The sequence below is a fragment of the Mustela erminea genome, chromosome 10, assembly GCF_009829155.1.
Source record: "Mustela erminea isolate mMusErm1 chromosome 10, mMusErm1.Pri, whole genome shotgun sequence".
Lineage (NCBI taxonomy): Eukaryota > Metazoa > Chordata > Mammalia > Carnivora > Mustelidae > Mustela > Mustela erminea.
The window spans coordinates 64,437,285-64,453,868 of record NC_045623.1 but is presented as its reverse complement, the minus strand read 5'-3'; the positions used below and the strand labels follow the sequence as shown (position 1 = coordinate 64,453,868).

The following is a 16,584-nucleotide window of genomic DNA, read 5'->3' as shown; positions in this document are numbered from 1 at the left end:
TTCCATGGGTCTGTGTTTGTCAAAGCTTCATGCCAACTCTCTCAGAAAAAGAAACGCCACAAAACTTCTTTTAGGAAAAGGAGAAAAAGACCTACTTTATACACTTGCTCTCATGCTAATCACACCACCATTCAAATCCCAGATGAATAGGAAACCTACAATAGCCTGGGAAATACACAGAGCCTCTGGGCGAAGTGTGGGCTACTGAGCTCAGAATGTTGCATTTCCCTGCCTTTTTAACTCCTTTGGGGAAGACTGATAAGAAGAGGCAACAGTAGAATATGAAGCTGCTCTCCCTCTGCAGATAAGTCCCTCCATTTCTGTATGGAACTGGCAAAATATTCTCCTGCCCTGGCCTGTCCTTCTCTGATGCTCTACGGAAGCTGAGCCCCTCCCACGTATTTTCAATAAAAGTGGCTGTGTGGCGTGAATGACCACCAAGCACATTCCAGCAAAGCACTTCCCCTGGAATCTTAGTAAATGATCTCTGCTAGTGATTAACTAGTTGGGTTATTAATATGGTGTGTCACCCCACCTCTCCTCCCTCCCCCCAGCAAAAGGAGTTGAGACAGGCATTGCTGACTAGGTCCACAGAAAACTAAAATGAACCCCAACCTCCTCCTTCACAGGGTTGTTAATGAAATTCAAGTCAGTTAATAATGCCTGTAAAGCCCCTTGCCTTACAGTCTAGTCTGCCAGAGAAGTGTTCGGCAAAATGCATGCCCCTTCCCCCTTCCAGCCTGAAGCTTCTCAGCTTAATCTCTGTCCTCCAGGAATTTTACAAAGAAAAAGGCAAAACTGAAATGGGCAAAAGGCTTTAAATCCCAAACCACACTTGGAACACTTCGCAAGGCCTGATAATTTCACTTCAAAACTTTCTGGCTGACGTGCTTGCTTCATAAGCTTATTATTGAAAATACAAGTCAGTGCAAATTCCAACACCAGTCCTCATGGCTGGAGAAAGAGCAGAGGTGTTGACTGGTTCTTATCCCAGGTGCTCGACCACTTTCCAGTTGCAGGATCCTCAGTAAGCTACTCGACCTCCTCCCAAAGGGCAAGGGTTTCATCTGTAAAAATCAGTTCTAGCAGTCTCTCCCTTTCGGCATTATACTATTTGAAGAGACACGTGGATATGCCTGACTATACCATAGGGCTCAAAAATGTCCTTTTCCCAGTCTTTTTCCAGTTGGCGTTTGGAGAATGCCATCCTGGGTGTTATGGCATTTGTCTTTTGTTAGCTTTCAGGGTTTAGGCACCTAGAGATCTAGAATGAGAGAAACTGAGGCAAAAAAGGACATTTACATTCTAATTCTCAGATGCGTATTTTATCATTTGCTGGAACTAGCCACGGAAAGAGACTATTAATTAACAATAACCGGATTTCACAGCAGAGGACTACAGAACCGCAAACATTCAATTCAAGGCAAAATCATAATTAAAGGTTCTTCAGTCCTTAGTGGCCCTAGGCAAATGAAACCAAAAGTCAAGATGGCTTATTTCCCTCATGGGACCGAGAGCACCCAGTATTTTTAATGTTTTGACCCAAGGAATGTATTTTAATTTCCCAAGCAGCCCCTGGGAGTCACCCAATGCCTACAGTGCAGATCTTCCAAAGCAATGGTTTACTAGAAGAGGGGAGCCCATCATTCCTCCCTCCTAGTTACTGGAGTTACTTTCTCCAAAGAGATTCAAGCGAGAAGCCCACTAAACAAGACTCAGGTAAGTTGGTAACAACCTTGGGAATATTTTTAAAAATCTCAGCCTGCTAGAAGTTCTTCCCTATAATTATAGCATATGAGATTACTTCAGAAGAAAATACTATGTATTTAATCAGAATGTCCACCAAGGCCAAGATGACAGCAAGACAAATGCAATGCTGGGAACTAACGTCTTAGGCCATTCTTCCCCAGAAACCTATAGAGGCCAAATCGACCAAAACAGCTACTTTGGGCAAGTGTCTAATGAAATCCACTGTGCGGCTGACAAGCATTTCTGCCACTTCCTGTTAGTGGTTGCTAACTCCACAACAATGTGGGTCATTTGTGGGGAAGAGGCTACTCGCAGAAATTCTATTCACCACATTTAATGAAGGTGCTGTGCCCACAGCCACTAACCAGAGAAGCTCACAATTTCTCTATGTGACCCAAAGGTTACAACAAACCACAAGGACAGCAGATCAAGTCCATGATACAAAAAAGGTTACTGACAGAGCGACTCATTACTGATGTGAGTGACAAAGGCCTACCCCTTCTTCCCTCTAGACCATCTTCCTATGATACGATGTCTTCCCCTCCTCTAAATTCACAGAGTGGCTGATGTATTTTAGGATGTCCAGCCTTCTGACCACCAAAGATACCTGCCACTTCCTTCTTGACCCTCTGTGATGTCTGGAAGATGTCTTCATTTCCCTAATTTACTTGGGAATCATCTCTCTCCTTTTGTTAATCAAAGCAACCCCGTCTCCTGAGTAGTGGAAATAACTAGCAAGACCAGAGTGAGAGGACAGGGGTCCTTCGACATTCACCTCATAGCACAGAATGCCAGTGCTCCAACTCAGCAAGGCAGAGGCCGATGCTCTGAGTCAGTCTCGACTAGCTGCACACTGGTAAATGTGCTACAGTATAGGCTAGCTATTTCTGAAGCGCTGAAAATAGCATAAGATGGCTCCTAATTGCCCTAATATACCTTTACAGGTCCAGAGAGCCCAGGGTGAGAATCCCAAGTCTAACCTATTTTGGATAAACCATCACATGTGATAGTGGGAGAGCCAGCACTGAGGGGTGCGGACAGAAAGGGAACTTCAGAAGCCCCGGAGAACAAAAGCAGCAGAGCCCGGTGGCAAAGGATGGCCCATTGGGTCAGACGTCTTAGGTCTGACCCCAACGCTGTAAGTCACCGCCACGGAACCTCTGAGAAATGATTTTTTGAACCTCTCTGAACCTCATTTCTATGAAATGGAGAAAAACAGTAAGCAGGACCCCACAGGCTCACTGGGAGGGTTAAACGAGTGAACGCGTGCACACTGCTCCGCCCAGAGAGAGGCACAGACAGAGCAGGTACCTGACAAATGTCACAAACTGTCATTATGTGGGCAGGCCTGAGTGCCAGCCCAGCCCCCACCCACATGAGCTGTGTGAACCTGGGCAAACCATTTGCCCTCTCTGAGTTGCTAAACCAGGTGACTGACATCTCCTTATTCTATTACTGGAAAGATGAAGCAAGACCGCATCTAATGCTTCCGGGAACAAAGGCGAGTATCTCTTCCGCACCCTTTTGTCATAGGGGTGCTTTAAGTTTTTAAGCACTTACAGTTTAACTTTCAGTGTAACTTACAACTTGACGCTTCGACTAATTCCTAAAGATGTGTGTTCGGGTCTTAACAGTCTTTAACCATCTCCGGCATCCAGCACGTGAGGCCAAAAGATACACAGTAATTCTGACTTCTGGGATGACTGGTGCCTACACAGCCACACATGCAGCGGGTAAAGGGTGAACAATCAACCTCATCTGAAACTACAATTCTACCTCATGGTCTTAAACAATACTGTAAAACAGATCCTAGGAATATGAAGAGCTTAATATTAGCATCTGTACACTTAATCATTTTCAAGAGCCTCTGAAGACCCCAGGCTTGTTTTCATTTGGCGGAGGCAGGAATGTGCTTGTGACATCCCGGGTCTGTGGAAGTATGTTACTCAGCGGGTGAGCAGAGCTCGCTGACCACCCAGCATCTTTTTCTCAGTCAGCTTCATTGTTCTCCGCTCACTCATCTCCAACCCAGTGACAGTAGTGAACTGATTAAAAACTTTGCTTCTTTGTGGAAAATGGCTGGAAGAACAAAGCCACACTAGAGTGGTTTCATGAATATGTTAATTCCAAAGTTCTTTGGTAAAACTTTTGTGTTCTCTCCTTACATATTTTAATTAATCCTAAGACAGTTCTAAAATGGCGCAGCTACAGTGGAAAAGGGTTTGGTGGTTTCCTCAAGAAGTTAAACACGGAGTTACCATGTGATCTGGCAATTCCACTCCTTAGGCATAGATACCCAAGAGAACTGAAAGTGTGTGCCCACACAAAAAACCTGAACACGGGTGTTCACAGCAGCCAGAATGGCCAGGAAGTGGAAAATACGCAGGCGTCTATCAACTGGTAAGTGTATAAAATAAACGTGGTATGCCCAAACAAGAGAATATTAAAAGTCAATGAAGTTGGGACGCCTGGGTGGCTCAGTGGGTTAAGCTGCTGCCTTCGGCTCAGGTCATGATGCCAGAGTTCTGGGATGGAGTCCCGCATCAGGCTCCTTGTTCAGCAGGGAGCCTGCTTCTCTCTCCACCTTTGCCTGCCTGCCTGCTTGTGTGCCCTCGCTCTCTCTCTCTTCCTCTCTGACAAACAAATAAATAAATAAATAAAATCTTTAAAAAAAAAAAAAGTCAATGAAATTCTAACACATGCTCAACGAACATGCTATACATTGGTGATAAGTTATGGATGAACCTTGCAAACATTATCTCGAGTCAAAGAAGCCATTCATGAAGACTACATATTATACAGTTTCACTTACATGAAATGTTGAGTACAGGCAAATGTACAGACCTAAAGAGTTGGTCAGTGGTTGCCACGGCGGGACCAAAATTGGAGGGTGAATGTTAACAGGTTCAAGTTTCTTTTTGCAGTGACGAAAATGCTCTAAAATTGATATTGGTGATGGTTGTCCAGCTCTGTAGACTGTACTGAAAGCCTGTGAACTGTATATTATCTATATATAATGTATGTGTAATTCATATATATGACATATATAACACATATATACATATATAACATATATATAATTCAGATATTATATCTCAACACCATTTTTTAAAAATACCATTACAACCCAAGAAAAACTGTTTCTCTAAACCAGAAGGATTTCTTTCTTTTTTTTTTTAAAGATTTTATTTATTTATTTGACAGACAGAGATCACAAGTAGGCAGAGAGGCAGGCAGAGAGAGAGGACGAAGCAGGCTCCCCGCTGAGCAGAGAGCCCGATGCGGGGCTCCATTCCAGGACCCCAGGATCCTGACCCGAGCCGAAGGCAGAGGCTTTAATCCACTGAGCCACCCAGGCGCCCCAAACAGAAGGATTTCCAATGGCCCATTTATTTTAAGGGGAATTTGAGAACCTAAGAAATTCCAGAGTGGGGGTAGAAAGAGAACTTACAGCTTCATCTGCCTAGTAAGGCCATGACCATGAAGCATCTCAGCAATCCTACAAGATGGATTTCATTTAGCTTTCTACAAACACTGCCTGGAAAGTGTTTGGGAAGGGAATGGCAGCACCTGTTCAGAGGTTCCCACCCAGGACAGGAGCTACCGGTCATCCTTCTCACCCACCCTCTCTTCTCAGTCTCCAATGCTTACGGTCCAACTCTGCCTCCCTGTTATGGGTCCCCTCCCCTCTCTCCCATTTACCTCACCTCAAACCCAGCGATCTCATATGCAACTCAGAGCAGATTCATCCTCTCTTAAAAACTATTGATGAATATGCTAATTCCAAATGTTGTCCATAAAACGTTTCATTTTTTTCCTTACATATTTGAACTAATGTCACGCTATTTCTAAAATACGGTGCAGCCACTATGGAAAAAACCATTTGGCAGTTCCTCAAAAAGTGAAACACAGAGTTACCGTATGACCTAGCAATTCCACTCCTAGCTATATACGGTGTTTGGTTTCTATATGACATTTTCCATAATAAAAAGGAAAACGAAAACAAAAATAAAATTTCATTGGCTCGGCTGATCCTCAGAAACAAAGTTCAAGTTCCCCCACTGCCTGCCTTTCACCGCCCCTTCCCTGATCTGGCTCCCAATGATCTCCGGCCTCCTTTCCAACATCCTCCTTCCGTCACACGGTACAGACACACAACGCCGCACTACACGGCAGCCTCTCACACTCACCCTTCCCAGGCTTGTTCACGCGTGCCCTGCTCAGCACCTGCTGCTCCCTGTGCTGGATCGCCCTCTCCCCTCTCCTGGCACGTGAGCTGGGATTTCTCTTGCGTGACCCAGCTCCACGCCCTCAGGCAAACTTCCCCATTCTTCATTTCCTTGCTAAAGCTCCTCCTCTACCATCCACATTCGTGATACTTGGTGTGTTTAATCGCACAAGTCTGTTTCCCACTCCCAGCCTGAGAATACTTAAAGGTCAAGAGACCCTGGGGGCCCGGCACAGAGTAGGTGCTCAGGAAGCAACCACGGAAGACAAGACTGATGCTTGAAAGACAGATACAAACCTAGACTTAACTAAATAGGCTCTCTAGAAATTACACTGATTGATACCGCAAACTAATTGGGGGCCAGATATAAAGAAACCATCAATGAGAATGGCTTCCTTCGTGTCAATATAATTATGTGTATTATGTGCTTTGGGGGATACATAAACAGGAACCAAAGCATACTGCTTATTATGACGAGGTGCTTATACTGATTTGCATTTCTCTGCAAAACTCTCGAGGCATATAATTTTGTTAATTTGTGACAAACCTCAAAAACACGCTTACCACCAATATTCTGATTGCAACATATACTTTGAAAGCATACAGAAATCAGCAAGTTCCCTTCAAAAGTTTCCAACTGGTTCCTATGTGTGTTGTCTGGTTTGGTTCTAAATTGGTAGAATTTCAAGGCAGATTTTAATTTATAAGCCTGGATCTAAGGGAAGGAGAGTTCCACGAGGATGTCTGAGAACCTGATCTAGTTCTCTTTTGAATGTTGGCCCCGCCAACTAAGGCAGGACCTTGAGAAAATTATTTAATCTGAGACTCTGTTTCCTCCTTGGTCACATGAGAATAGCTTCTACCTCAAGAGGTTTTTAAAAAGCAAGAACTTGGAAAACTTGGGTTTCTCTTTCTTCTATCCTGTGATACATCATTTGCAAAAGGAGGTGCCTGTTCAAGCTCCAATCAGTCCGTAGTGATCTTTGGTAATAAGCACTTTCTAGAACAAGTGCCAGTTGGAAGAACAGTGGTATCTGAAAACTGCCTCCTCCTTCAAATTTGCCTCATGCCTCTCTGGCCTCACGTAACCCGACCATTGGGATGAAGAGTTAACCCATTTGCCTTGTTCCTTTTTTAAATGACACGGGCAGGAGAAAGAAGAGATTATAGCTCTCTGGAGAACTGGACCTCCCGGGCAATACCAATTTCAAACTCACAAGTCAACAACACCAGAAAAGCAAAATGGTATAAAGGCAAAACATGGGCGGCAGGCCCTGATCTTTTAGGATCGCCAGACCATCACCACCCACCCAGTCCAGGCCTTGGGCTCCTCCCATCACACCGAGGGCACAAGGTAGGCTGTAGTGACAAGCGTTGACAGCAGCTACCACCTGTGGGCTCCCAGCACCAGACGCCATACTTGGCATAGCCTCCCACCTCCAAGACGCCCATACCATCCAATTTACAAAGCAGAAGACGGGGGCCTCGGCGACTCTCGTGACTTCCCTAGGGTTCCCAGCCAATAACAGCAAGCACGCTCCCATCTGTCGGACTCGAAAACCCGTGGTCCCCGGTTCCCACCTCATGCCCTGCCCTGCCCCAAGAGGCCTGTGTTTCTGACAGAGATAAAAACTGACCTTGACGTTGTTGATAATGACAACTCCAAGAGTTACCATCAAATTCTTTTTTTTTTTTTACAGATTTTATTTATTTATTTGACAGAAATCACAAGTAGGCAGAGAGGCAGGCAGAGAGAAAGGAGGAAGCATGCTCCCTGCTGAGCAGAGAGCCCCGTGCGGAGCTTGATCCCAGGACCCTGGGATCACGACCTGAGCTGAAGGCAGAGGCTTAACCCACTGAGCCACCCAGGCGCCGCAACAACCATCAAATTCTAAAGACTCCATGAACTAGGCAGTGAACAACTGTTCCAACAGCATTTTCATAATTTACGCTGCCCACAGAAAGGCTCATTCAACACACCCCAGGTTGTTTTGCAGTTATTTATGTATACCTAGCTGCTCACCGCCCAACATGATCCTTGAGACTCGTATTTGTGCTGGGGCGGTGGCTCAGTGGTGTCAGCATCTGACTCCTGATTTCAGCTGAGGTCACGATCTCAGGGTTGTGAGGTCAAGACCCACATAGGGTTCCGTGCGAAGTCTGCTTGAGATTCTCTCTCGCCCTCTCCCTCTACCACTTCCTACTCCATGCTCATGTGCTAGCTCTCTCTCTCTTTCTCAAATAAATAAATCTTGAAAAAAAAAAAAAAGACTCCTATTTGTGTTTTAGAGCAGGCCCTGTAAAACATACGGTACACATTCGGACTCAATACAATTAAAACGAATAAAATGGAAGAAACTAGAAAAGAGCAAGTCTTTGTCTTCTCTTAAGATGATATGGCCATGTCCCTTTCAAAGGGAAAGAAGAAAGCAACCACCAAAGATGACCAAGGTTCCCACATTGGGACTTTCCCAGATGGGGTCGTTTGCCTGCACCTGCTTTTCTTCAGCTAAAGGAAAATATTTGTGTTCCCTCTGCCTGGTTATTTCTTAGGATTCTCTTCACAGTTTTTTCCTCCTAATATATTTCAGGCAACTTTGCTGCCCCCAAAATGAGACGATTTCACAGCACCATTGAGGAGTAAGAACACTAGGAAGGAAAGGAAAATACTACTATTACTATGAGTAATAATAGCAATGTGATACCTGATAATCATGATAGAGGGCTTTTTTAACTTCCTAAAAGGTTTTCAGAATCACGATCTCATCAGAGCTTCACTGTACCAGGGTGCCACTGGGAGTCTTGTTTCTTTCCCAGATGAGGACACCTTTCTGCCTGGAAAGATGAAATACTTTTCGCCCAAGTTGTACCCAGATGGGAGTGAATCCAAAGCTTGTATTGTTTCCACAATACTATGCCAAGCTAACTTTGATCTTTTAAAGGCTCTATTCCAAATCTCATTTATTCATTTCACTTTTCACTCAGACACAAACTTCAATATCTCAAAAGAAAATATTTACAGAGTTAACACCTCATTTTTCCAAAAGTGGTCACTAGGTGGGCAACTTCCACTACACAGAACTCAGTTTAGGACCCAGAAACAGATAAAAATCCCAGCCTCTCAGCAGTTAGGAGACACCACCAAGTCCCTACATTAAAAAAGTCACCAGAGACCTTCAGGCCTGCACCCAGAGGTAATTTTTCCTGTCGAATGAATTCTAACAAGCTTCATTATCTTTACTGAAAGACAGGTGTGCAGGCCACAAAGAAAAAAAAAAAAAAAAAAAACCTAACAGCGTGAAAAGTGCCAGAACATTCAGTCCAGGGACAAAAAGCCCAGGCCCTAGCCAACTGCCCTTAAGACAACAGCTGTTAAACAACATAGTGATTGTCTGATTGGCCTGAGGAGAATCACCAGAAGCTTTTAAATAAAAAAATACAGACTCCTAGGCCCTGGCCCAAAGCCTGCTGAATTTGAATTTCCTCAGAAGGAGCCTGAGAACCTCTGTTTCACACCAGATGGGTCTCCTTATGAGGTGAGTCTGTGAAATGCTGATATAATAGACACCCCCAAGTAAGTGATTGCTCCACCAACAATGTGTACTGGCTGAACTGACACGCTGGGTAGGGTGTCCCCATAAATATCACTGCCTACACAGGGAAGAAGTCCTTGCCTATGGTCTCATTAGCATCGTGCTGTGGGCTTACCAGCCCAAGCAAATGCACAGGAAGGGGAAAGAAAGAATCCAAAACTGACAGGAAATCAAAAAAGGGCTAAAAGTGGAAACGGCCACCAACTCTAACCTTAACAGTATCCACAAAGACAGCTATACCCCCTGGTATATCTCCTAAGTATGCTAGAAAGCTGGAGATGAGCAGGCTAAGGGGAAAAAAACCCCCAAAACCAAGAATCAAAAAGCAAGAACAAAAACACCCCAGGACAATGAGGAAATAGGGGTTTTCAACCATTCTGGAAAAGTCAGCAAGGCTTACCTACGAAATGGAAGTTCCCTTCTTTATTTCAACCCATGCAAGATGTTTGGCTGGACCATTTATTTGCCAGTGGATCAATGAAAATCTACTTCTATATTCTGTGGTTCACAGGGTAGATTAAGTTATCAAAACTTATTGAGTTATTAAAAACACATACTTAGTGAATATAATAAGAGTAACCAAAAAAAAAAAAAAAAGGGAAAGTTGTTACCTGTTGTGATTATGTGCTTGTGACTATAGCTGACCCTGTGACTATAGCTGACCCTGAGAACACAGATTTGAACAGCACAGGTCCACTTATACACAGAATTTTTTTTTTTTTCGGATACAGTACTATGAAAGTATTTTCTTGGGGCGCCTGGGTGGCTCAGTGGGTTGGAGCCTCTGCCTTCAGCTCGGGTCGTGGTCCCGTCCCGCATCGGGCTCTCTGCTCAGCGGGGAGCCTGCTTCGCTTCCTATCTCTGCCTGCCTCTCTGCCTACTTGTGATCTCTGTCTGTCAGATGAATAAATAAAATCTTTAAAAAAAAAAAGTATTTTCTCTTCCTTATGATTTTCCTAAGAACATTTTCTTTTCTCTAGCTCACTGTATTGTAAGGACGCAGCTTATAATACATATAACACACAAAATATGTGGGAACTGATATTTATGTTACCGGGAAGACTTCCGGTCAATGGCAGGCTGTTAGGTTTTCTGGGAAGTCAAAACGTCATATGCATGGTTCAAGGGTCAACTGTACTATAAATTTCAGGAGGCAGGTTATAAGACACATCTGGCCAAGGAAAAATCTAGCTGGTTTCTCAGCATATTGGGTTAACTTCAGTAACAGTGCTTACTTTCCCTCCAGAATGAATACCAATATAAGCTTAAGGTCAGCATTAAGTCCTTGGTAAAAAATGTAACAATTTAACCAACGATGAATGGTCTAACAGACGGAATGGGTTCTGTTCAATTCAGTCAATCCAGAATGACTGGGTTTCTGCATCACAGGATGTATCTACCAGTACAGAATCCTAAAAACTGTTAGTGCTAGACAAGGTCTGAGAAAATGATTCAGGCCCTTCCCTTTACAGCAATAATGAAGAAACCCAGGCCCAGGAAAGTCAAGGGCATTTCTCTGAAGTTACGCAGCATTGAAGCGGCAGTCCAAGGCCAGAACTCTTATTTCTATAGGAGTCTGTTCCTATAGGAGTCTACAGGAGTCTGCAGCTCAGCACTGTTGGGGTCGGTGACCCCCTGTGGTAATGTACAATGAAGAACTAAGCAAAGTGCATGCATGAGGGTCATTCTTCTCTGCCAGAAATCCGTCACAGAACCTTGCAGGGCAGCTTTACCCATTAGACGTGATCCTGCCCAGCCAGCCACTTCACCAACGGAAAAGAAAAACCTGAGATCCATAGAAAACCAACTTGTCCACAACCACATAACCGGATGCTGGCGCTGGCCAGCCTGGAATCTGAAGCCTGTGGCTCTAAGTCTCCGGCTCTCTTCGCTATACCACGCTGCCTCTCTTCCGGGATGGAAAGTGAATAATTTAATAATAACACAAGATGAGGTTACGTAGCTCATATATGGAACCAGTTCTAGGAATTCTGTCTCAACCATTTAACTGAAAGTCAAAAAAGGCCAAGAATATTCTGGAACTGCTATATTACACAGCATGATGGCTGGGCATCCAAACTCTACATTTTTACCTATTTGAGCTTCTTTCCCTTTGCTTCATGACACTCCACCTGTTGACTGCATTTCCTGGCGGGGACTGGCACAAGAGTCTGGCTTTTCAGTCTAAACCTGACCAAACACCTGCTTCTTCAACGTCCTCCCACCCCTCATGGTTTAAGTTCAGATTATCTACCCTCTGGTATCAAAAGCCAAATGAGGAACATTTTTTTTTTTTTATTTTAAACAAGAGAACCTTCTCCAAGAACAGCTCAGGGTACACTGTGAAGATCAGTCGGCTCCCGAGTTCTGCTCCATTTTAGGAGCTGCCTTCACAGCTCAAGTGTAGAGTCAAAATGAATGGAAATCATCTGTCATCAACTTACTGGGCAAATGTGACATTCTCCTATTTGAAGTACAGCTTTATGGTCTTCAGCATAATATTATTACTGAGTATTTATTTCATGGCCTCATCTACCTGTGATTCTGAGACACAACGTAGGAAGACAACCAGAAAACTACGTCCAGGGCCCCAGGTTATAAATCCCCTGCGTTTGCCCTTGCATTCACCCAAGTCTCAGGAGATTAAAAAAAAAAAAACAAAAAAAACAAAAACGGTCGCACCCAAGATTTCTTCTGATCCTTACAGCAGTGTAATGGAGTGGCCATTCTGCTCATCACTTAGCACATAAGCTAACTGAACTCAAAGGATAATGGGCCTTGAGCAAAGTCTACGCAGAAAAAATTGGACCTGTCTAAAGTTGCCCAGCCCTCCAAGTGCATTGGCTGGAAGGAGGCACTCAGCAGCTAGCTGGGATGAGGGACAGGAGAGAGGGAAAGTGGGGGCACAGACACTCAGCATGGTTTTACCAAAATCTCTGCATTTTGCTCCAGCCACGTACAGCTAGTGTCCTTTCTGTGGCACCATGGTCTCATGGGGGAAAAAGGTGCCCTCAAAAATCTGTGAACTGCGTAGTCTTGGAACTAGCTTACTATCCAAACAATGCTGTGGGGCAACAAGACCGTATCTCTAACCAGAAGAGTTTAACCACCTTTCTCCATTTGCTTTGGTGCAAATAAGTTAACTGGGAAATGCGGAGAAGCAGGATTTTCTGCAAACAGCTTCAGCATTTTCTGATAAGTATCTTGAGTTTGAAAGGGAGATGGGCTCCAGTCACATTCACTGAGAAGGAAGCATCTACCCAAATCGACTTCATGGTGCATCTCAGAGCTTCCTCCTTAACACACAGTCTCCTCACCGGTGAAATGGAGATTATCTCTTCATGAAGGTTACAGCGAAGAGTACACACACTTCTATTAAGAAGAGGCTAACAAAACTGAGAAAGACAGTAGATGCCCCTCCCTTCTTGCCTGGGAACAGCCTCTGCTGGTCTCTTGTCACCTGGTACACCAGAACCCATGCTTGAAAAACAGGAGGCGGGACATATTATGTAATTGAAAGGAAAACAAAATCAATTTCAGAAAGACTAGCACACCAAGATTTGGAACTGTATTTATCAAAGCAATTAGTTGGCAAAGACAGCTGTTCAATGGGAGGTCAACTCCCTTTGGGGTTCTCGGACACCAGATTCTTTTGGCCTTCAAACAAGAGTGGACTTTTGTTTTTTGCTAAGAATTTCACATTCCAAGAAGGTATGTGAAACAAGTTCAACTGCTTGCATATTTCCACTCACATAACACTTATGTAGCACATCAGCTTTTATTTTTTCCAGATACAAGGAGATGAAGGTTGGTATATATTTCTGTGAGAGAATAAACAGAAAACTATGTTTCTCTTTTTTACTATATTAGTGCCCTGTAATCCAGACCATATGATCAATAAACCATATAAAAATTAAATCACACTGACAGTCTTAGGCAAAAAGTGAACCAAGAAGAAATAATTTTTTTTAGGACTGTTGTGTAGGGCATATTAAAATCACATGTTGTGTTATTAATTTTCTCTTGGAAGCCAGAGTTCTCCCGCATAAATTTCTCAAGTATTTATCTTACAGTTTTTCCTATTAAAGGTAGGTAAGGCGTTAAATTAGTGATGTTATATTTCGGTCTTTGCATAGGGGAGACACTGACCATACGTCACTTTGAAAATGACTTCGTTGGCATGTTTGTTTTTTTTAATAGCAAGGCAAATACCCTTTAAATAAACCTTCTGTGCCTCAGAAGACAATGCAGGGTCCAGATATCACCTTTTCGAGGTAAACAAAATCATTTATTCCAACAGACCAACCGTGAGTAAACATAATCAATAGCTAGGTAGAGAATATTAGCTTTGGTGGGGGCACAGGAAGAGTTGGCGCAGATGAAGTGAAATGTGCAAACATCCACCTTACTTGCACCTTCACAGCACAACACTGTGCTCAGTTAAACTCTAGCTAATAGGTGTGTCTTCCTGCAAATTCCTTCACACTTCTTTTCCCTTTAACAAGAATGCACCATGTCTCAGGACTGCCTTCTGAACTCAGAAGAGTGGAAGAGGGGAGGAGAACAATGAAACTGTACAAAGGCTGACAGGCTTGTTCTAGCTTTGCTTTCCTAATCACAAAGTAGGAGGTAGGAGGGTACTCAGCACAGGCCGTCTGGGAAGAGTTTACCTTACCGCCAACAAAACACACCAGTAAACACTGGGAAGCCCCAGACAAGTTTACAGCAAACAACTTCAATGTGTTTAGTGTTCTCCTTGCACTCCCCCAGGACCAGGGAGGGCCTTTTAAAAATTCAATAGCTTGGCAGCAGACTTTAAATACTAATCTTCCCACTGTGCAGGATAATAAGCCCGCAGCCCACAGGAAGGCAGGCCCCCCAGTGACAATTCCTTTACATAGCATCTAAACCTCCAATTTCTATGAAGAGGTGGGAAGCGGATTTGCAACCTGAACTAGTCCATCTCTCTTCCCTTCCACAGAACACAATTTTACCCACAGCTGTCTCTCTGTACCCAAAGGGGAGAATTCTTTTGTTTTAATAATTCTAGGTGTCCCATCTTCCTTTGACTCCCAGACTTACTAGGGACGTTCAAGCCCAGGGCAGACGGAACTCAGTGAGGACCGAGCTGCAGAAAAGAGTCATAAAACACAAGAGAAGTGTAACTCCAGTCCACTAAGTCTCTGGTTTGCATAATCTGCACGGACAAAACCATTTCAAAACGGACTTACGTCTCCGTGCAGGAGTTCTATTTTAAGGGAACTGAATTAGGAACACAGATGTTTCTTCAGTTAGCAGAGCTGGCAGAACAGCTCCTGGACCAAATCCGAGTTCTTAATGCAGGAAGGGGCCTTAGAAGAGCATCTAATTCAACCCACTCACTCAACTGATGAGGAAACTGAGGCCCAGAAGGCAAGGGGGTGGCACGCCCAGCAAGTGGCAGGTAGCAATGTTCTGATGACAAGTCCTGTGCCCTTTCCATTACACCATGAATCGTTAAAAAAAAAAAAAAAACCTACTCTGACTTCAACCTTGGAACTCCTGTAGATTCATGTCAGTAGCTTTCTCCCTGCCCCCCCCCAAGTTCATAAATCCCCTCACTCCCCGATCAATTTTTATTTATTTATTTATTTATTTATTTATTTTTAGCGCCCACCGCACTTCGGGCTGGGGCATCCAACTAGTTTGGAAAACAGAAATGGACCATCACCTTAACTTTCTGGGACGGCAGTTAATCGTGGTCCCCAAACACGATCTTGATCTTGGATTGCTCTCCCAGCGCCTCAGTTTTCTAATTGGTGAAATGGGGCTCCTCACCTACCCTGCACCGAGTCGGGGCGAGGGCTGGTTGAAACCGTGTCCGTGACGCAGCCTACCGCCCGCACACAGTAGGCGCCTAACAAGTGGCAGTTTAGTGGGTGCCCGCGTCAAGTCCCCGGGCCCCCCGGGGGGGGTGCGGTGTGGGGGTGAGGAGGGGAGCGGGGGAAAGGCCAGCTCGAGTTCGGCCGGGACGAGGAGGCGGGAGCGGAAGGGTTGGGTGTTTACACACAGCCAGCGAGGAGGCAGCGCTGCTGCAGGCAGGGGCCCGGCGCCCCAAGAGATCCATCTTACTCGGACGGGGGGCACCAAGCTCCGCGCGGGCTCTGGTTCACGGTTCCGCCCACCGCCCTGCGCTAAGAGGCCGAACCCACACCTTCCGCGGGACCGTGCCTGCGCCTCCGGCCGGAGGCGGCTTCTAAGGGGCCGGGCTCCGGTGGCCCGGGAGAGCCTGCGCGCGCCCCACGCCCGCTTCCAGGCCGGGAAGTCGGCAGCCTGGGGAAGGGCGGGCGCTGGGGCTCGGTGCTGCGCGAGGGCTCCGGGACAGCGCTGCCCCCCACCCCCACCCCTACCCCGGGGGCTGACGGCGCGGGGGCGCGGGGCCGGGGGCCGGGGGCCGGGGGCCAGGCTCACCCATGAAGAGGCAGAAGAGGTCGAGGCAGATGAGCAGCACCCGCTTGCTGCCGCCCTTCCGCGGGTTGTTGTTGAGCGCCGGGCTGCCCCCGTTCTTGCTCTCCGGAGCGATCGCCTTGTCGTACTTGTAGTTTTGCATGGCGCTGGCTGCGGCGCGAGCCTCCCGCCCCGCGAAGACGCCCGGCGGCGGCAGCCACACTCCCGCGCGCTCGGCCCGCCTCCTGGCCGCGGCTGCTGCTGGACGCGGAGGCTCGGACCCCCGCTCGCGGCGCGGCGGCGACGGTGCAGCCCGCCGCGCGCTTCCCGCTGCAGCCCGGGCTGTTCTCTGCTCCGCGCTGCTCCTCTGCGCTCCTCTCTAAGCCCCACAGCGTCCGAGAGTCCAGGGGGCGGAGAGCCGGCGGCAGCGCAGACGCTGCTGCGGAGCTGGGCTGCGCGGGGCGCGCGGGGCTGGCGCGTGTCCCGCTGCTGGAGCGGGTGAGTGGGCAGCGCGGGCGCTCGGCCACCTTCCTCGGCCGCTGCTTACTTAATGAATGGGAGCCGCTCCGAGCCCTGCTGCTCCGGAGC

General features: G+C 46.1%; 1 protein-coding gene across 1 annotated transcript in view; it reads right to left on the bottom strand.

Annotated features, from left to right (window-relative positions):
- The window catches only part of PLPP3 (phospholipid phosphatase 3), an 82,563-nt gene extending 66,404 nt beyond the window's left edge, over window positions 1-16,159 (bottom strand). Inside the window, exon 1 of the mRNA XM_032303685.1 lies at window positions 16,021-16,159. Within this exon, the coding sequence (XP_032159576.1) occupies window positions 16,021-16,159 (139 nt within the window). The remainder of the gene's footprint in view (window positions 1-16,020) is intronic.
- Window positions 16,160-16,584: the final 425 nt, after the last annotated feature.